This window comes from Taudactylus pleione, unplaced genomic scaffold (genome assembly GCF_031769625.1).
Source record: "Taudactylus pleione unplaced genomic scaffold, aTauple2 ptg000703l, whole genome shotgun sequence".
Lineage (NCBI taxonomy): Eukaryota > Metazoa > Chordata > Amphibia > Anura > Myobatrachidae > Taudactylus > Taudactylus pleione.
In genome coordinates, this window is record NW_028285105.1 from 96,664 (window position 1) to 119,258 (window position 22,595).

The 22,595-nt window shown below is 44.8% G+C and overlaps 1 protein-coding gene across 2 annotated transcripts in view; it reads left to right on the plus strand.

Annotated features, from left to right (window-relative positions):
- The window catches only part of SEC24B (SEC24 homolog B, COPII component), an 81,829-nt gene that overhangs the window by 32,285 nt on the left and 26,949 nt on the right, over positions 1–22,595 (plus strand). For both annotated transcript variants that reach the window (XM_088456433.1, XM_088456434.1), the window contains 5 exons: positions 1,086–1,204; positions 8,987–9,042; positions 9,584–9,790; positions 10,289–10,412; positions 21,561–21,719. In XM_088456433.1, coding sequence (XP_088312559.1) covers positions 1,086–1,204; positions 8,987–9,042; positions 9,584–9,790; positions 10,289–10,412; positions 21,561–21,719 — 665 coding nt within the window. The remainder of the gene's footprint in view (positions 1–1,085; positions 1,205–8,986; positions 9,043–9,583; positions 9,791–10,288; positions 10,413–21,560; positions 21,720–22,595) is intronic.

The following is a 22,595-nucleotide window of genomic DNA, read 5'->3' on the forward strand; positions in this document are numbered from 1 at the left end:
ACAGGTCCCGTGATACTCTGTTAGCACCCAACGTCTTTTTTTTAGCTATTTTTTTGCTGAAACTGCAGTGTGGTGTGACTAGGAGGCACCAGGAGACTCTGCTGATTCATTTGATATGCAACACTGAGTCTCTGAATCCGCATACGAAGTGCTACAATGCAATGGCCGCAGCTTCTTTCCATGCAAGGTTCCATTTAAAGCCTCAGTCGCACAAAGATATACAAGTGTTGCATAACAAATTAATCAGCACTGTCTCCTGGTGCGTCCTAGTCGCATTACATTGTGACTTAAATACATTTTCGGCAAAAAAAAAAAGATGTCCGACACTAGCAGAGTTGCACGGACTTTGTGTGCTACTCACTAGCGCCAGGCAAGTTGCACTGTGTGGCGTATTGAGGATAGATGCAGGAGGACACATCTGTAGTATAGTGACTTGTGGTCATTTTTGTATCACACACAATCATTTATCCTAATCAGGATACTACTGTTACAAAGCTACTGAAAAATAATAGGTGTTTCCTTTTCTTAAGCTGCATACACACACAACGATTTTGTTACCAACGATTTTCTGTCGGATTTTCTAAAGTGTAATGAACGATTTTTTGAACTACAAACGATTTTTGTAACTTCCCTTAATGAAAATCATTCAGTTGGTCAGTCAGAATGAACTACAAACGGGAACGCGCATGAACGATAATCGTTCATCGTTATAACTCAGAAACTGAACAATTTTTTCAACGATTGAACGATAACGACGTTGTTATAGTTAAATCGTTAAAAAAATCGTTACGTGTGTATGCACCTTTAAAATGTAGCATTGTCTAGTATTCAGGATCAGTTAGCACTCAACATTTTGTAACATGTTGATTCAGCAAGTCTTGTGATATACGGCAAGAAAAGGCAGCTGATGTGCAGGGAAAGATTCACCATACACAGCAGGAATGTTTGGTTCTCTTTAAAGAGCCGTTAATATATCAATATAAACCAAAGGAAAGATTATGGTATGTGAGCCATGTAACATGGCACTTATCAGGTATTTGGCATTGGTTTTCTGCTTTGACATCTCATTCTGTTTATATTTTAAGGTTACGTGGTGATACCAGAACAAAGATCGGCTTCATAACATTTGATAGCACTGTGCATTTCTTCAATCTTCAAGAAGGTCTTTCTCAGCCCCAAATGCTGATTGTTTCTGATGTAGATGGTAAGCAGCTAGAAAGTTGGAACAAAGTGTTCAGATGGAAGACAAACCTCTTTATGTAGCTCATATTTCATCACCACAACTATTAACCTTGTTGACTCTCCTGTAGGATAATATTGTCTTTAAATTGACATTCAGTGTGGCCTACAGGGGGAACAAAACTGAAGTAAATACTTTTTATTGCTGGAGTCAGTTTTAATTTCTTGCCAGATGCAATTATATGTACAGAAAGCAAATTGTGAAGCCAAACTTAAAGGCCAGTCACCCGTATGCAAGTCTGTTCTGCAGGAGGGTGCTGCTTGTTGTTGGTCTCTTGCATACACCTGTTTCCTTGCTGACTCAGATTCAGTTTATAATCATCCTCTCACTTTGTTATTACTGCCATTACACCTGTTCTGTGGCATAAGCGGGTATGGAACTGCATCTGTGGGGGGGGGGATTTATTTCGTTTTGTTCTTTATATAGAGTATAAATAGAGCACCAAGTAAAAATATAAAATTGTATAATCATTGTGTAGGTGACTGTTTCAGTGACTGTTTCATGTTTACAAAATGTACTAGTGTATATTTATTTAGTAATTTGTTGTGTTGCAAAAAATGTAATCCACCACATTCAGCACAGATAAAAAATGTCATCATCCCCTAATCTTTTTAATTCCTTCAACTTTTCATGGAGTGTTAAGTAATCATTTACCTAAAACATACTATGTGTTTACATACATGAATGTCATTATTATTTCTTCTGGCCTAAATCTGGGTACACCCTTATGGACATATCGGGCATTCCATTGAACGGCTGATAACTATAGTATATCGGTGGGGGTGTACACCCGAATTGTCTGTGAACGTCGTTCAGACATAACTGGTCGGCCCTGCAGTACAGCAGATGGGCGCTATATCTGAAAGATTTAGAACTGTCATCCGCTGGTGTGTACGGGCAACCCGCTAATAGCTCATACACTTGTTGCAGGGACCCGCCGATAAGTGACAGCTCCAGTGGGCGGGCATATTTAAATGCCTGCCCAGTTGTGACGTCAAGCCCGGCACATCGGGCAGACAATTGGTAAGTGTGTATGCGCTTAACCAGGCAGGTAGTTTTGTACCTGACAATTGGTATTTCAGACGGCCCATAAATGTATTTCTTCTTCAGGGTCAATAGGGCTCCACAGGGAGACAATGCGGTGTAGGTGGGACCTGGAGCAACGGACACCAACAGCAAAGCTTTTCAATCCCTGGATGCTCCAGTCCTTCACACTATACCCCACCCACAGCCTGAGGGAAACCCAGTTTCATTGGTATCCGGCAGGAGCTGGATGACCATTTTTAAGAGTGGGTCTGCTTCAAGCAGCCCAAGCTTATTTTTAGGATTTATTTCTATTTCTATTTTTTTGATAAAGAGAAGCAGCAAACGACTGTCCCATGGACGTCTGCGTTGCTGCTCCATCACCCCTCCGTGGCGTCGTGACACCACTCCCTGGCTAGGTACTCCCGGCGGGGCTCTGAGGGGGACTAGATAATGGGCTCCCCCAGCCCCCAGACTGCAGCCCAGAATCCAGGGGACAGGTAAGGCCGACCCCCGCTTGCGAGGGCCCCGCGTCTTTACGCAGTATAGCCTCTGCTCTCAGGAGACAGACCGGAGTTGCTGATGTGGACACTGGTGCGCCCACAACTCCACCAGGGCATTAATATACTGGTGCAGGGCATATTTAGAGTCCAGCAGACCCGGTGGTTAACATCAGCACGGGGAGAAAGCGCTCTCCCTGCAGCCGTTCCACTGCAGTCTTGGTGTTCCCTGACCTTCTCCTCCCTCTCCCTCCACCCCCTCAGAGACTCGCGGCAGCCATTTTATGCTTCACAGGTCTCCGAGAACGCTGGGTCCAGTCTCCCTGTATAACTCTCCCACAGGCCAGGTTATACAGCGCTATATCCTACCAGCAACTGCGCTCTGTGTAGTTGATTGTAGTGCCAATTGCAGATATATATATACAGTGTTTTTCTGCGTTTATATGTGACTTGTGCTAGCGCTGATCTCTACTTTCTATACTGTCCAGCTTATACATTTCCCTTTAATCTTGGATACCCTGACATACTAAAGTTTAGGGGGTTCATTGTGCCTCACATCTCCTATATATTTGTGGGGATCTATCACCTACTATATAGCGCGGTTTCACACTACACTGTCATATTACATATACTGCAGGGTGTTCACTGCACTGTATCTTACTGTGTATTATTCTTGTGGCTTTGTCTGCAGAGGAAAGAATAACAAGCAGGCTGATGCTCCTACTCTGGTGTCTTGTAAGTCCTGCTCAGCAGGCTTAGCCCCAGAGGACCTCATTCAGGATGGTCTTTGTACTAATTGTTACACAGCCTCAGGCCCGTCAGCCCCTGTGACTCCTCCTCATGACCCACCCTGGGCTGCCTTTTCTCAGGTGCTGCAAAGATTGCAGACTACTTAGCAGTCCCTGTGGTAGCCCCCCCTGTGGGATGACCACAGCAGGTACTCCTTGCAAATCCTTTGCTTCCCCCATGAGTAGACGTACTGTCTACCCCCTCAGTACAGAAGGCCTGATACAGAGCCGCTCGTAAGCGGCCGCTCGTTCGCTCCGAGCGATGTTCGCACAACTGCGCATGCGTATGGGTCGTAATGCGCATGCGCCAACCAGTCAGTGCGATCAGAAATCGAGCGCTCGCAAAATAGCGAGTGCCTGCTAATTTGGGTGACAGGTTGAGGCGTTTGTGGGTGGTAACAGGGGAAGATGCTTGAAACCGGGGAGTGGAGATCCGAACGCAGGCGTGCCAAACAGTCAAAACGGGCGTTTTAAGGGTGTGCATAATTAACAAAGCAGCGTCATCGACCACGTCACTTGGTTGTTTCTTAGCCTGAACTGTTCGCATGATTGCGGTAGGATAAACCTACCACAAGCACTGCGAGCAGTTCAGATGCCTTTCGATGTACTCGATTAATCTAATAAATAGCGGAGATGACGTATGATGCGAGCGGCCAGGGGGCGTCTTTACGAAATAGCGAGCGCATGTTTTGTTCGCTCGCTCAGACATAGAGGCGTCAACAGACCGCAAAGAGCGAGCACTCAATTTAAATAGCCGGCCCCTTTTTCTGACAGAGCGAGCGCAAATAGTGTGCGGCTCTGAATCAGACCCAGAGGTTGGCTAATACCTCTACAGTTTTTTAGCATATGCTGCAAAAGGAAAAGCCTTTACCTACTAAACGTGCTGTGTTATCTTCCCAGCCCACCCAGTTATCTGATTCTGATATATCATCTGGGGAGGCAGAAGATGCAGACCTCTCTTACTCTGACTCTGTCTCAGGAGACGAGGAGTCACCCTCTAAATTAAATATACCTGCTCTTGTGATAGCTGTAAAATCTATTTTACAAATAGAAGAGGAAGAACCTGCTCCTATGAAAAAACAACCACTTTTTAAATGACAAAAGGTAGTTTTACCAGAGTTCCCTCACTCTGACCAGCTATCTGATCACATGAGCTAAGCATGGAATATGCCTGGTAAAAGGTTTATAATTCCAAAACGTTTAAGTTCCTTTTACCCTCTTCCAGCTACTGATTGCACTACATGGGATGCAGCGGATTCTCATGTAACACATCTGGTTAAGAATACCACCTTACTCATCCATACTGCAACCTCCTAGACGGAGACTACAGATATGCATATAGAAGCTAGTTACAAATCCATATACACTCTTTACAGGAGCTATTACTCTTCCTGCTAGGGCTACAGCCTAGGTGGCAAAAGCCATTGAGAGTTGGGCAGAGGCCTTAGAAGAGACTTTTCCCCCTGAAGCTTCAAGGGAGCAACTATCCTACATATCTCACATTAGGGATGCAGCCTGCTACTTGGGAGAAGCAGCTATGGAAACTGCTCTCCTGGCCTCCAGGATATTTGGCACTTCGGTAGTGGCCCGCCGTATTGTTTGGCACCGTTCCTGGAAAGCAGTCTCAGGCTCAAAAAGGACTCTGGAGTCTCTTCCTTATTCTATTTGGTCCAGAATTAGACAAAATTGTGACTACTTTGGCAGCTTCCAAGACGGCTTTTCTGCTCTCTCTATATAATACAAAGCCTCGGACATCATCCTTTCGGTCCTTTTCACCCTCAAGAAAAAGCTAAGGGTCAGTCCTTTCCACGGCAACAGGCATCAGCCCAAGCCAAGCAATCCTGGGCTACTAGACATCCAAACAAAAATGGCAGCTGCTCAATCAATCTAGCAGTACTAATCAGGTGCATGAAAGGGAGGGGTCATACTAAGTAGAAAAAGGAGGGGGATTTAACCCCCTATTGTACCTCAGCACACTGAATAATACCTGCAACAATATATGAAGACTATATGGTCATAGAAATTCAGAGATATTAGTTGCATGCATTTGCAAATACATGGGAGGCTGCTGGGCCACGTCACGGCTTCTCTGTTACCAGCAGTCCCTAACACTAAGGGGTTCACGTCCGGGGCGCAGTGCGCCCCAAAAAAACGTCCAGCCCTGGACCCCCCCAGGGCATCACACGATGCCCTGGGGGGGGTCCTGGGCTGGACGTTTTTTGGGGTGCACTGCTCCCCGGACGTGAACCCCTTAGTGTTAGGGACTGCTGGTAACAGAGAAGCCGTGACGTGGCCCAGCAGCCTCCCATGTATTTGCAAATGCATGCAACTAATATCTCTGAATTTCTATGACCATATAGTCTTCATATATTGTTGCAGGTATTATTCAGTGTGCTGAGGTACAATAGGGGGTTAAATCCCCCTCCTTTTGCTACTAGACATCCACCTGCCAAGTCTGAGGACAAGCCTACAGCCTGACGTGGGAGGCCGACTTCTTCAATTCGCCCAGTTTTGGCGTCTGACCACATCAGACGCCTGTGTAAGAGAAGTAGTGTCCCACGGATATACCCTATCCTTCCTAAGGCGACCCACCCCCCCAGCATTTCTTTTGCACAGGACCTCCATCAGACCCAAGCAAGGCCCTGCTGCTCCAAAAAGCCATTCAGACCTTACTGAATTCAGCAGTAATAATACCGGTCCACTCCTCACAACGAGGCAAGGGCTATTATTCTACCCTTTTCCTGGTTCAGAAGCCCAACGGGTCTCATCGGCCAATCCTCAACCTCAAATCTCTGAACGAGTTTATCAGGGTGCAAAGGTTTCATATGGAAACCCTCCGCTCTATTATTCTAGCTAAGGAGCCTGGGGATTTTATGGTGTCTCTGGACATTCAGGACACTTACCTACATGTACCTATAGCGCCTTCTCTGCAACAATATCTCCGGTTTGCTATCCTGCAGCAGCATTACCAATTTCAGGCTCTACCATTTGGCCCCCTCAACAACCCCTCGGGTCTTTAACAAAATCATGGCAGTTATGGCGGCCTACCTTCGTCGTCAAGGGGTCAGACGCCCGTACTTAGATTACCTCTTGCTGTTGGCCAGCTCCCCAGAGATTCTTCTCAATTGGGAAGCAGATTTCCTCAGCCGTCACGACGTGCATGCAGGAGAGTGGTCTCTCCAGAAGTCTTTCAGCTCCTGGTGGACAAATGGGGTCTGCCGGATGTGGATATCATGGCCTCAAGATACAACAAATTTCCAGCATATGAAACCAGGACAAGGGACCCCGACACAGCCTTTCATGTGCGCATTGTCAGTGAAATGGAACCTCCATTTGGCATATACTTTCTCCTAATATCCCTGCTTCCTCAAGTTCTTCAAAAGTTCAAGCAGGAAGCAGGCACAGTCCTGTTGATAGCTTCGGCTTGGCCCAGACGCAATTGGTACTCCGATCTTCAAAGTCTCTCCATCGACGTTCCTCTTCAACTTTCTCTATGAGTAGACCTGCTAGGTTCATGTCTACAACTGGACCTAACCCGTCTGTTTTTAACGGCTTGGCTCTTGAGACATCCTAAGGGATTTTATAGCTCTGTGGTCCAGACTATGCTAAGAGCCTGTAAACCGTCCTCAGCCAGGATTTTATCACAGAATATGGCATACATATTTCCAATGGTGTGCTCCGAGAAACTATGACCCTCAAGTTTTTAAGGTGTCTAGAATTCTTGCCTTTCTTCAGGCTGTATTGGATCTAGGCCTCCGCCTATAATCTCTGAAAGTGCAGGTCTCTGCTTTGTCTATCTGGTTCCAGCGCAGACTTGCTCCTATACCAGATGTTCACACCTTCCTGCAAGGTGTTCTACGTATACAACTTCCCTTTGTCCCTCCTGTGGCTCCATGAGATTTGTCAGTGGTGCTCCAAGCTTTTCAGGAACCTCCAATCGAACCCCTGGAATCAGTGGATGTAAAGTGACTCACTGCAAAGACTCTCTGTTCTGGCAATCGCATATGGTATTGGATTTAGGGGCATTTTCATGTCTGTCCCCCTTTTTAATCTTTCATCGGGACAGGACTGTTCTTAGAACACGCCCGGGCTTTCTTCCCAAGGTGGTTTCTCGTTTCCACCTAAATGAGGAAATTTTGCTTCCGGCCTTTCAATCACCAGACTTTTCGGCAGGTGAGGCCTCTTTGGATGTGGTCCGTACACTGAAGATCTACGTGAACCATACTACTACTTCCATCAGGTCCTACATGGATTCCACAAGAAGGGATGGCCAGCTAACAAACAGACTCTGGCCAGATGGATTCGCATGACTATCTCACAGGCTTACACGTAGTCTGGCATTTCTGTGCCGGCTACAGTATCTGCTCATTCTACTCACTCTGTGGGTTTGTCGTGGCGTGGCGCCTCAGCTGAACAGCTATGCAAGGCGGCCAACTGGTCTTCTGTCCACACCTTTCTTCGGTTTTATGCCTTTGATACATTTGCCTCTCAGGATGCTTCCTTCGGGCTTAGGGTTCTCCTATGAGCTCAGGAGCGTTTCTGCTCTTGAACAACTGCTTTGGGACATCCCCATTGTCTACCTGTGGAATCCTATGGACCCTGAAGGAGAAAGGGAGAGTTATGATAAAACTTACCTTTGTTAACTCTTTCTTTCTTCGAAGTCCACAGGGCACCTGCCCTGACGCACCTGACTTCTATGGGTTTCTTCTCATGGTCACTTGTTTCCTTCTATGTGTGAGAGTGTGATTCTTCAGTGTACCAGTCTTCCTTCTCTACTCTCCTGCTCCTGCCTTGGGCTTGTTAACAAAATTGAGTGGCCCTCAGGCTGTGGGCAGGGTATAGGGGGATGGACCAGAGCATCTTGGGTTGGTGTCTGGTCCGCCAGGTCCACCTACACCCCATTGTCTCCCTATGGACTTCGGATAAAGAGAGTTAACAAAGGTAAGTTGTACCATAACTCTCCTTTTATCAGAGTCTGGAGGTGCACAGCGGTCTGGATTAGAAAGGTGCATCTTCAAATGTTTAGCTATAGCGCGAAAAATGGGGTTAGCAACCTTCACATCAGTGAACATACATTAACTCCAGGAATAAAAGTGAGAATCATGTGGCTTGAAACCTAAATACCTGTATCATTCATAAATCTAGACATAATATTTACACATATGTCATAGTACAGACTCCCTTAGCTTTCAGTTATTTTATTAGATGGCAACCAATCTCAAAGGTACAAATTGGACTTTGAAACAACCTGTGATACGTGTCTGCATGTGTAGTACAAGTCAGTAGTGCAGCTGGATCAAGACAAAATGGAACACTAAGGAAACTGCTGTTTTGGGGCCATCTCATTGTACAGACCCCAGCAATCATCCTAAAGTAACCCTTACCTTTTTCTTGCGTGTTTGCAATAACTTTGTAACGTTCTTGTTGTCTTTCAGAGATTTTCTTACCTACGCCTGATGGATTACTTGTCAATCTACATGAAAGCATGGAGGTAGGCGTTCTGATATACAGTTTTTATGTTATTCTTTCCTTTTCACATTTCCTTGGGTGTGATGTGAAGCAGTGTAGCTCAGTGTTTCCTAAATTCGGTCCTTACACCCCCTCCGCAGTCCATGTTTTAAGGATATCCATGATTTAGCACAGCTGGTTAATTCAAAATTAGTTACTAATTTTGTCACTAGTTTCAAGCTAGGATATTCTTGAAACCTTGACTATTGGGGGGGGTCTGAGGACCAAGTTTTGGAAATGCTGGTATAGCCGGCATAGGCGGAAAACATCAACTATCTGTTATACTGCGCCATATCTATATCCCAGAGACTTATACTGTTTCATTTGTTTTTAGTTAAGATAATAAAAATCATCATGTGCATGGACAATGTTTTGTGTTACTTATTTATAAAGCCTTTGCTTATTTATACAACCAATTTATCCAAAATGTTGTTATACTATTACCATATTTTTTTCTTATGTTCTGAATGTTGTGCTGCGTTGTAAATATTTTACTTCTGTTCTTTTACATTTTTGCCCCTTAGCTCGTCAAAGATCTGTTAACTGCTTTGCCCAGCATGTTTACCAATACAAGGGAAACCCATAGTGCTCTGGGCCCTGCTCTTCAGGGAGCTTTTAAACTGATGTCTCCCACTGGCGGACGAATAACAGTGTTTCAAACTCAGCTACCATCCTTGGGGTCCGGACTGTTACAGTCTAGAGAAGACCCAAACCAGAGATCAAGCACAAAGGTACAGTGACCTGTGTTTTACTCTCTAGAAGTCATTGCTGACCTTGTAAAAAATGTGTAATTACAATGTAGGACCTCTTTATTTGGCAATGGATTGAGTACTAAGCTTTTCTCCTGGGTAGAATACTGGACTGGAGATATAATTCTGCCAGCACTGTAAAGGGGTAGAGAATGCGAATGCTGCAGCTATATGAACCACATATAAAAGGGCCTCCCTTCCTAGTTAACTGCACCCCCAGCACGAGTGCTCTACCTTCTGCTGTTAGACACCAAGAAAGGAATGATGTGAGCATGTTAGGAAACAGGAACCACCAAAGCTTTAAGTGTGAGAGGCACAGAGAGGGTTTGATTTGGACAAAGTGAACCTTTTTTTTTTTATATTCATAAATAAAAATTATATAATAAAATATATATATATCTCATACTTTGGATGTAGTATGTATGTTATACAAAACCTGTTTACATGGCTGCTTCAGTTTCAATTATTTTTATTTTTAAGGGAGTACAGCATCTAGGTCCTGCCACTGATTTCTATAAGAAGTTGGCCTTGGATTGCTCCGGTCAGCAAACTGCCGTTGATTTGTTTCTACTAAGTTCTCAATATTCTGATCTTGCATCACTAGGTTTGTTAAACTTTTATTACTATTTTCTCCTGTTGTATTTATTAGGCTTGTGTTAATATAATGTTGGGTGTATGGCATTAGAGCTCAGTATTTAACAGGTACAGCTGCTAGTTTAATTGCCTGTCTTTTTTTGATAATCACAATGGGTCCACATGAACTACCTTGAGGTATGTGGTTGGAGTGATCACCAAAGTCAAACAGCTTTCAGCTCCCAGAATGTCCTAGTCCTCGCCTCAGCCACAGGCATTCAGGACCTCATTCCGAGTCGGTCGAAGCGGCCGCACGGTCGTACGGGAAAAGGGGCCGGATATTCAAATGATTCCCTTGCAAGTTGCGTCCCTAAGTTCGGATCGGTAGCTGGCCGACCAAGGGGAGGAAGCGGTCGGAAATTAAAAAAATACGCCCCCTTCTTGTACGCATTGCACGTCATCTCCGGGCATATAAGGATTAATCGAGACCATCGGGAACCATCGGAACTGGTCGTAGAGCTTAAGGTTGACCATACCCTCTCTTAAGCTCTACGATCATGTCAGTGTAAAAACCTCTCATGTCACATGTGCCATGACGCTACTTTGTTAATTATGCACTCCCATAAACCATATGCACTCCCATAAAACGCCGTTCGCATAATTAGGCACGCCTGCATTCGGATCTCCACTCCCCCGTTTTCAAGCACCTTCCCCTGTTACCACCCACAAACGCCTCATTCTGTCACTCAAAGTACCGACCTGGCTGTGTTCAAGGAGAGAGAAATTTCTGATCGTAGCGGCTAGTTTGTGCACGCGCATTGCGAACTTTACGCATGCGCAGTATAGCGAACATCGGTGGCGTACGACCGTGCGGCCGCAACGACCGACTCTGAATGAGGTCCTCAGTTTTTGGTTTGTTGCTGCAGGATTCAGACGCACCTTTATAACAGGGGGACTGCTCAGGCAGTCCCAAGCTTTAATTTTATTTTTTATTTCTATTTTATAGAGTTAGCAGTGCTGAGCGTCTTGAGACGCATGCACGGCGACTCCGTCTACCTCTCCCTGTGCCGCAACACCAGTAACGTCTCTGGTGGGTCACAGCAGAGCTTGCTAGCGGAGCGCTGGGGGTCCGGAATGCATGGAGAGGTCAGGTAAGGCAAGTCCTCGCTTACGCGGAATTGCGCTTGGCAGTTCTTGCTTCTGGCGCTGGAGGCGCAACAGAAGCCACTGCAGTGAAGGCCAGGGGACGTTCGCTCCCCCACTAGACCACCAAGGCCTTATTGTCTGACGCCGGGGATTGGCAGTAGACGCATCTGCTGCCATGAGGCCAGCATATCTGGCCGGTTGATGCAGCTGAGGGGAGGTAGGTTCTCCCCCGGCAGCTCCGATCCAGACGCAGATCCATCTAAGGGTTTTCGCGCGTCTGGGATGCCCCTCCTAATGCATATGAGACGCTCACAGTCCACTATCGGTGCTTTGCTGAAGCTGTTTGGTCTCAGGAGGTTTTGGATCAGTCTTCCTATATACCTCTCCCCTGGGTCAGGTATATAGTGCTCTATATCCTACCAAGCCTCGTGATTTGAGTAGTTGATTCAGAGCTCATTGCAAGTAAATTGCATATGCATTCTATGTGACTTTTGCTAGCTGCTGTGTTGATACTGTCTTTTATTTCTGACTCAGTTATAACTATCACTGTTTTTTTTCTCATCCCTCTGTTAAGGGGTGTGGGGGTTTTCCTTTGTACTTCACATTTACTAGTTAATTGTGAATGCTGTCACATTACATTGCACCTTTATACTTGATATGTCAAAAAGTAAAGGGAAACAGGAAGTTGAGGCCCCTGTGCTGGTTTCATGTAAATCCTGTTTGGCGGGCTTGGCATCTCAGGATTTCATACAAGATGGTTTGTGTGCTGTTTGTTATAAAGAGCCACCTCTCCATTCCAGTACACCAGCTCCTGTACAAGGCCACCCTGGGTGTCCTCTTTGTCTCAGGTTATGAAGCAGTTAGTAGACCGTATGGCGGCTCCTGTACTGCCTCCCACTATTGGCTACCCACAGCAATTACAACCTGCTATGTATATACCCCCCATGCATCCTTCCTGGATGGATGCCTATGCTCACTGAAGTCACAGTATGGTTCAACCGGCTACCGCTTTTCAGCAAATGGTACAAGCGAAATTGTACAAGCGAATAGAGCGGTTACTGCTAAAGTTCATAGGCGAATGAAGTAATCCGATCAGTCTGCTCAGCCATAGGATTCTGACGCATCATCCGATGATTTTGATGATGCACATGGTTCCTCTTCTAAGTCTTTCTTGGGTGAGGAAGACCAGCATTCCTCTGTGGATGTCCCCTCTATAGTGAGAGTGATTAGATCCGTCCTTAATATAGAGGATGAGGAGGTTCCGCCTAAATCTAAAGCTCTGCTGTTTAGACATCAGAATGTGGTAAAGGATTACTTTCCTCAGTCTGAGCGGCTTACTGATCTCATGTCCGAAGCTTGGAGTACTCCGGAAACACGCTTTCATGCTACAAAGAGATTAGCATACCCATTCTATTCTGGCGAATGTGCTAAGTGGGAAGACCCTCCTACTGGGGATGCTCATGTTGCAAGGTTAGTAAAGAGCTCTACCTTCCCTATACCGTCCACATCCTTCCTTAAGGATGCCACAGATAGAAAACTTGAAACATGTCTTAAATCGTGTTTTTTCATTATCTGGCGGTTACCCCGGCGGCTATGGCCGCAGCCTTGGGTATCCAAGGCCATAGAAGATTGGACGGCGGCGCTGGAAGACATTATACCAGATGCTACCAGAGAGCAACTGACTTATCTCTCACATATATGATAATCGGCATCTTATGTGGGAGAAGCGGCTATAGATACAGGACTTCTGGCTTCTAGGGCATCAGCAACTTTGGTTGTGGCTCGTAGAGCCCTTTGGTTAAGATCCTGAAAGGCAGATGCGGGATCCAAGAAAGCTCTCAAATCCCTGCCTTTTGCTGGCAATTTACTGTTTGGACCAGAATTGGATAAGATAGTGGCTACAGTGGCAGCCTCAAAATCTGCCAGTTTGCCATCAACAGCTACCTCAAAGTATGGGCAGCCTCTGTTTCAGTCCTTTAACCCTCAAGGAAAAGCAAAGGGCCAGTCTTTCTCCAGACATGCTAGTTCCTGCAGTAATACCAAGCCGCAAACCAAGAAATCATGGCCGGTCAGACGCCGGACGACAAACCCTCTGCCTGATGGGGATCTCGTGGTGGGAGGCCGATTTCTTCAGTTTTCTTACGCCTGGCATCAAACAACGGATGCCTGGGTTCGAGAAGTGCACTCTCAATGTTACGCCCTCACCTTCCTCAGGCGTCCTCCTCAGAAGTTATTTTGTACAACTCCTCCAACAGACCCTATTAAGGCCCTGGCCCTCCAAGAGGCCATTCATGCCCTGCTGAGTTCAAGGGTGATAATCCCAGTTCCTTTGGCCCTAAAAGGAAGTACATATTATTCAAATTTATTTTTGATTCAGAAACCAAATGCGTCTCATCGCCCTATTCTGAATCTGAGATCTCACAACAGGTTAATCCATGTGCCCAAGCTCTGTATGGAGACACTACGGTCAATTATGCTGGCAAATAGAGCCTAGGGATTTCATGGCTTCCCCTTGACATACAGCATGCGTATCTGCACATACTTATTGCACTATACCACCAAAGGTTTCTAAGATTTGCTGTTCTTCAGCAAAATTACCAGTTTTAGGCTCTACCCTTTAGTCTGTCCACAGACCCTCTGGGTTTTACCAAGATAATGGCAGCTCATCTCTGACGTCATGGACTCTGATTACTGCCGTACTTGGAAGACCTCCTGATATTGGCACAGAGGTTTTACAGCATCATCTCCAGCTGACCATTGCCTGTCTACAGGAGTACGGCTGGATAATCAATTGGAAAGCGTTTTCCCTTTCTCCAACACAGCAGATGGTACATTGGGAGCACTACTGGATTCCCTGGCACAAAGGATCTTTCTGCCAGGAGACAAGATTTCGGCTCTACAATTGTGGTTGTGCAAATTGCTCCACAATCAGAGTATCAGTTCACTCAGCAATGCAGGTCCTGGAGTCCATGGTATCCACCTTCGACATAGTGGAATATGCCCAGTTCCATTCCAGGTCCCTGCAACGTTGGATTCTGCCTCATTGGGAAGGGTCGTATCATCTCAAAGGATCCTCATCTCGCTAGAGGTTTGGTTCTCCCTTTCATGGTGGCTACAGACGGCTCTTCTGGAGGACCTCCTTCAGGGCAGGCCGTTCCAGATTCAGTCCGACAATGTGACCACAGTGGCCTATATCAAACTTCAGGAAGGCACATGAAGTCTGGCAGCCATGAAGGAAGTGGTGAACATTCTGGTTTGGCCAGAACGTCATCTTCCAGCAATCTCGGCAGTATTCATCCCCGGAGTCCTCAACTGGGAAGTGGACTTCCTAAGTCGTCAGGACATACACGCCGGGGAATGGGCTCTCCATCCGGATGCCAACTCCTGGTGGACAAATGGGGATTGCCAGACATAGACCTCATGGCCTCACGTCACAACCACAAGGTCCCCCAATATGGGTCAAGGACCAGAGACTGCTCAGGCGCCTTCGTGGATGTTCTGGCAGTAAGGTGGGACTTCAGGCTTGCATACCTATTTCCTCCAATCTCCCTCGTTCCAAGGATCGTTCAGAAAATTCAAGCAAGAAGGCGGTAGGGTGATACTAATAGTTCCTGCTTCGCCCAGGCGCCATTGGTACCGATCTAACGTGTCTCTCCATAGACACTCCACTTCCTCTATGGCCGGATCTGTTAGCGCAGGGTCCCTGCCTACATTTGGACCTACATTGTCTGTCTTTGACGGCAAGGTTCAAGAGTCAAAGGTTTCACTAGTTCTCTGATTCAGACGATGCTTAGGGCAAGAAATTCTTCCTCTGCCCGCATTTATTACATGATTTGGCATTCCTTTTTTCAATGGTGTTCCCACAGAGTATGATCCTAAAGTTTTTAGGGTCTCCCGAGTTCTTGCTTTTCTTCAGGCTAGATTAGATGTCCACCTTGAGATTTCAGATTTCTGCGCTGTCAGTTTGTTTTAATTGTAGAATCGCTCCCCTGCCAGATATTAGAAAATTTTTCAGGGTGTTCTCCACCTTCAACCAGCTTTTGTTCCTCCGGTGGCAACGTGGGATTTATCCTTTGTTCTCAGGGCTCTACAGGCTCCTCCCTTTGAACCCTTGGACACAGTGGACCTCAAGTAGTTGACAGCGAAGACACTTTTTCTTATCGCTATCTCCCAGCTCGCTGAGTCTCTGATTTGGCAGCGCTTTCTTGTCGCTCCCTATTTTTGATTTTTCACCAAGATAGAGCTGTCCTTCGTACACTGGTGGGTTACCTTCCAAAAGTAGTATCCCGTTTTCATTTGCATGAAGAAATTGTAGTTCCAGCCTTCCAGTATTCAGACCTTTCCGTAGAGTAAACTTTCCTGGATGTGGTTCAAGCCTTCCGTATATACGTGGACTGTACCAACTCCATCAGGAAATCAGATGCGCTGTTTGTGCCTTATGGTTTTCACAAGCGAGGCTGGCCAGCTAACAAGCAGACTCTGGCTTGGTGGCTGCGTATGACTATATCTCAGGTTTATTCGCAGGCTGATCTCCCTGTTCCAAACGCTGTGACAGCACATTCGTCTGTGGGACCATCGTGGGCGTTTAGACATGGCGTCTCTACTGAACAATTGTGTAAGACAGCCACTTGGTCTTCTGTCCACACTTTCATCAAATTTTATGCATTTGATACTTTTGCCTCTTATGATGATTCCTTTGGGCGGTGGATTCTCCTCTCTGCTCTGGAGCATCCCCACCCTTAAGGGAACTGCTTTAGGACATCCCCCAAGGTAGTTCCTGTGGACCCTATGGAACCTGAAGAAGAAAATAAGAGTTATGGTAGGGCTTACCTTACTTAACTTTTTCTTCTTCGGGGTCCATAGGAATCCACAGGGATACCATGGGGATATTATGGTTGGAAGACCAGGCACCAAACAGTTAAAGCTTCTGCTCCCAAAATGCCCCGGGTCCTCCTCCATATATACTCCTCCCCTAGCCATAGGACGTCGGTTGTTCATTTGGTGCGGCAGGATCAAGACGCGCCTTTGTAACGGGACTGCTCTGGCAGTCCTAAGTTTTATTTTCTTATGTTTGAGTCAGCAGTACTCAGCGTCTGTATTAATACACAGATAACGCGACTCCATCTACCTCTGCGGGGCTGCAACATCAGTAATTGTGCTGATGATTTCAGCGGGTCGCGGCTGAGCTTAGCTAGCAGCAATGCTGCGACCTGGACCGCATCGGATACTCTTGAGATGTCAGGTAAGGCGATTCCTCGCTTAAGAGGAATCGCGTGCGACTGTCCTTGCTTCTGGTGTCAGACACACCAGAAGCCACTGCTGTCAGGTCCCAGGATTGTCCGCGTCCCCGCTACACCAGCCGGGGCCTTATCGTCTGATGCCGGGGACCTTTAGCAGACGCTATCTGCTGCTATGATGCCAGCATACCTGGCTGGTTAAATTAGCTTAGGGGAGGTAGGCGCTCCCCTGGCAGCTCCTCTCCCGACCCAGGCGCAGTCCCTACAAAGGGTTTCGCGCGTCTAGGTTGCTCCACCTACCCTCCACGTGTATATGAGACGCTCATGGTCCACGCTCAGTGCGCCCTGTAGCTGTGGTCTCTCTAAGGGTCTGGGTAAGTCTCCCTGTATACCTCTCCCTTGGTTAAGGTATATGGTTCTCTATGTCCTACCATTCCTTTGCGATGCTGTAGTTGATTTAGAGCCGAAAGTAATTATATTACATTTGCATTGTTTGACTGTTTGCTAGCTACTGATTGACGCTGTCTCTTATTTCTAAATCTGTCAATTATAACTATCACTGTTTTCTCTCCATCTTCTTGGGGTGGAGATTTCTTTCTGAGTACTTCACATTCAATTGAGATTTTGTGAAGGCTGTCACATAACATTGCAATTATTGCCTTTATTGACCGTGTGAAAAGATAAAGGGAAACAGGAGGGGGAGCAGCCCGTGCTGGTTCCATGTAAGTCATGTACGGCTTATGTGTCCTTTCAGGACGCAAAGGATGGTTTGTGTGTTTTCTGTTATAAAGAGTCACTTCACCAATCCAGTTTACCTCTCCCTGGACAGGAGCCATCTTAGGTTTCAACTTTGTCCCAGGTTACGATGAAGGTTGTGGATCATATAGCCGATCCTACGATGCCTCCTTGGATGGGGTGTCCACAGTATACTATGTTTGCACCTCCTATTCATCCTTCATGGAAGGATGTTTATGGCTATTCTAGTCCGAGTATTGCACCATCTAATGTTGATAACAGACTGGTAGTAACCTAAGCGCAAGTTATCTTTTTATCAATCTGCCCAACATATGGATCCAGACCAGACGCATCATCAGGGGAATCAGATGAAGCACAGGGTTTCTCTCCAGGATCTAGCTCTCGGGAGGAGGATCATCCGTCCTCGGTGGAAGTTCCTTCTTTGGTGAGGGCGGTTAAAACAGTCCTAGATATTCAGGATGATGAACCGGCTCATAGTAAGAAGGCTCCAATGTTTAATCACCACGGGAAGGTAGTAACAACAAAGTTCCCTGTATCTGAACAGCTTACTGAGCTTATCGAGGACGCATGGGGTAACCCCATTATTTTATGTGAATAAAAGAATACATCATTGTACCCGTTCCCATCTTTTGTATGTGCTAAGTGGGAGGTACCTCTTACTGTGGATGCTCATGTAACACATTTAATCAGAAATGCTACATTGTTTATTCCATCAGTGTCTTCGCTGAAGGAAATCCACAGATAAATAGATTGCAGCCTGTCTTAAAAATATATTTTTGTTATTTGTAGTGGTTACTCATCCAGCTATGGCTGGAGCCTGGTTAGCCAAAGCTGTTGAAGAATGGATAGGGGCATTTGGAGGCTCACACATTTATTTATGTTTGATGTCTTTTACTGAATATGACGGGTGTTTTATTCCTTAAATGTGAGTTGTACACGATTACTTTGTCGTTTTTTCCCCTAGTCAAGCTCTGTGTTAATTTTCAAAATGCATAGTCACTGTTCTTCTCAATAACTGTCCCCCAGAGCTCTTTTTCCCAGTCTAGTTTTGCTTGTGTGGCTTTAAGATAAGAGCCTTGATGATGAAACTAAGATAATACAAAAGCCTGGTTAATTCTGTTAAACACTGTTTCGGCATCTTTGGACATCAGCAACAAGGAAGCTTAACTTAGGGTGCTCAATCTGCATGTGAAGAACTTTCCTAGTCTTGTCCCTTGCCTCTTTCTGTACTGCAAGGCCCCATTGGTCTCTATAAATGTGTTAAGTCTGTAGCCCACAGTTCAAAGTCAATATTGAATCACTGCTATTGATTATATAGCAAGAGCATATATTAGGTATTTGATATATTTTGTTTATCTCATACTTTGTTTTGTCCTATAGCCTGTTGAAGTCTGAGTGCATGAAGTTGTTATCCTTTAGTTCTGTATCCTTGATGTCCAATTCACTCTTATAAGGACTCATGTTATAGGGACATGGATAATACACATGGAAACACTTAGATGTGCCTTATTTTTTAGATTACCAATAAATGTAGTTGCCCTCTTTTTATGTAGAGCCCTGAACAGAAGCGTACTGCTTTTATTACTGAAATCATTCATGCAAATAAGAGTTTATCTGGGCTGCTGAATGGCTCCTGCAACTTCTGCCTAAAGGCATTCATATCTCTAGTAGTAGAAATTGCTTTGGAGCAATTGAGACCTCTCAAGCTTGGCTATATCTTGGAGAAGATTAAAAAGGGAGCAGGCTTTGTAATCTAGTTCTCCGGACCCATGTGAGATTAAGGTACCTCTTGTAATACACTTTTCAGCCTCTCAGACCACCAGTTAGAAAACTGTTGACGAATTGCACCATTAAACGCCAGTTGATTTGAATGATGTTTTTTTTCCATTATTTACTCTTTGACCATGCATGGTACCCTGCAAGGTACATCTCAGGTTTACATAGAGAGACTCTTCGGTCTCAAAGCCAAATGTGCCCTGCCTGGCTCAGAATGCTGTGATAGCTGTCTACTCAACAAGCAACAAATATGTACTCCAGGTTTACATGTATATACTTGACTTTACCACCTTAAATCGTTGATCAGATAGAGAAGTTATTGTGGCAGAAAGACAGTGGATAACTAGGATAGAACAATAATTGTGGCAGGTTCACTCCGCAGCTAACTGTAAGCCCTGGCTATTTAGTCAAGTGCTTCATCCCTGTGTGTTAAGCACCAGAAGGTGCACTTAATACAAATTTATCCTAGAAGCTGCGAGGAAAAAAATTGCTTTAAATGCATCCTCTGGGGCTTATTGCACAGGGAAACCCATAGATTCCAGCATTCAATGAATCTATGGGTAAACACACTACTCGTGGGTAACTGAATCTGCCTCATTGTGTAAGTATTGAGAGGTGCAAGTTATGGTTTGAAGTCAACTTGTTTTAAACCTTCAAAACTGAAGGAGATACCTTTTGTCTAAAATAATATAATTGGAAACATTTATTTGTTGAAGCTGATTCAGTAATGCTATTGCTCAGCCCTTTTTATAGTGAGCCTTTGACCCTAAAATAATCAGCCAGTGAGTGCTATAACAACAATTGTTCCTAAGTGTAAGAAAAGTCTGCCTTTTTCAGAATTATATTATGAAGATAGATTTGTATATTTTTGTTACCCTTAAGGTACCCATATACAGGGAGATCATCTAGCCGCTCGTCTCAAATACCCAGACGTAGAATACATATACAAGTTTAAAATTTAAAGGCTGCATCATAGAAGCACAGTCAAATAGTGCTACAGCAACCAGATGTTACCAGCCGTCCTGTTTGTATATGAATTAACCCTTTCAGGTGTTCATTATAATATACTATGAGGCCCACTTGTCAACAAGTTTTATCATACGCAACGAGTTTTAAAACTTGTTGCATATGATAAATGGTGCCCAAGCCAATCATCTCCCAACTGTCATTTTTCAAACAGATGACAGTTAAGAGCTGATTGGCTGGAGCACCGTTATCATACGCAACAAGTTTTAAAACTCGTTGATAAATGGCCCCCTATATGTTTAACATCTTAATGCTGTACATTTTGTCCAGTTAGGTCTAAAACAATGTTTTGTAATTATCTATCAAAATAGCAATGTACATGGTCATAAATCTCCCTTATAGATTAGTTTTTTTTCTCTGCATAGACCTAGGCTGAGCTTACCTGTTATGGTATTTAATTTTGACAATAATCCACCTAGATATTTGGATAATTATCAATGATGTGAGCAGGGACTTCCAATCATCTAAAGTATGCTGGGTTAGTTTCTATTACTCTTTCTGTACCAGTCAATATACTTATTAGAGTACCATGGACTTTTCTTTACTGTATTAGTTGTGAGCTAGCACTCTGGGTCTTTGCTCCTATGTTTGTTTTCCAAGTTGCAAGGCTATGGTGGTGCTGTACTCCTTTGACTGCACAAAGACATAGGGGTAAATCCAATTAGCCGCAAAGCGTTCGAGTTGCAACGAGACCTCATCTTTCACCCCTCGTAGCATGCTCTGAGCCCAGATTCGCACAATGCCCCTATGGGTCTGCGAGCACTTTTGTGCGAGTTTGGGCTGCCATAAAGTGCAGCTGTTGCCACGATGACTTGCACCCGCGAATTCATCGCAGCTAATTGGATTGACCCCTTTGTGTCAGTTTTCCAGATTTATCTGTCATCCGGTCTGTTATGGGTTTATTTTTTTCCCGTAAGTGTAGGCTTCAGTTGTGTATGATTTTTTTTTCTTCCCCCAAATTAGTGGGACAGAAAGCAAAACTCTAAAGACAGCATACTTTGTGAGAGAATTTAAATAGTTGACAATAGCATCACTTCATGGTGTTACATGAGATTGTGGGACTCCTTCAATGTACTACTGTACCGGTGAAATTACAAAATCACAATGCCTACCAAAATATCCCATTGTTGCATTGAAAATAGATTTTATGCATTATCGTCTATCCTACTATTGAATATAACTTGTTCTGACTAAAATGAGCGTTTGTCTTTAGCATTTTTCTTTGTTTTTTTTTTTAGCATGTGTCTCAAAATACTCTGCTGGTTGCATATATTACTATCCATCATTCCATTCTAAGCACAATCCAGCTCAAGCTGACAAATTAAAACAAGATCTTGATCATTATCTAACTAGAAAGATTGGATTTGAAGCAGTAATGAGAATACGTTGTACAAAAGGTATGTACTTTTTTTGTTAAATATGGATTTTGGTGCTATTGTATCCAAATCATTCCTGTTCTGCATTTTTGTTAATAAAACTAGCTGAATTAATGGTGACCCATGTCTAAGAATAAGGTCTTTACTAAAAATACTGTTTACAGACCATCTGCGTATGTGTACACTTAACTGGCAGGTGAAGTGAATAACATTGATTATCTCATTTCAATGGCACATGTCAAGGGGTGGGGATATATTAAGGCATAAAGTAATTTAGTTCTTGAAGTTGATGTGCTGGAAGCAGGAAAAATGGGCCAGTGTAAGGATTTGAGTGATTTTGACAAGAGCCAAATTGTGATGGCTAGACAACTGGGTTAGAGCATTTCCAAACCTCAGGTCTTGTAGGGTGTTCCCGGTATGCAGTGGTTAGGTTAGTACCTCCCAAAGTGGTCCAAAGAAGGACAACAGTTGAACCAGCAACAGGGTCATGGGTGCCCAAGGATCATTGACGTGCATGGAGAGCGAAGGCTAGCCAATCTGGCCCGATCCCACAGAAGACCTACTGTAGCACGATTGCTAAAAAAGTTAATGCTGACTGTGATAGAAAGGTGGCCTGGTCTGATGAATCACGTTTTCTTTTGCATCATGTGGATACCGGGAGCGCGTGCGTCATTTACCTGGGGAAGACATGACACAAGGATTCACTATGGGAAGAAGGCAAGCAGGGGTAGGCAGTTTGATGCTCTGGACAATGTTCTGCTGGGAAACGATGGGTCCTGGTATCCATGTGGATGTTACTTAACAACATGTACCAACTACCTAAACTTTGTTGACCAACTACACCCCTTCATGGCAACAGTATTCTCTTATGGCAGTGGCCTCTATCAGCAGGATAAT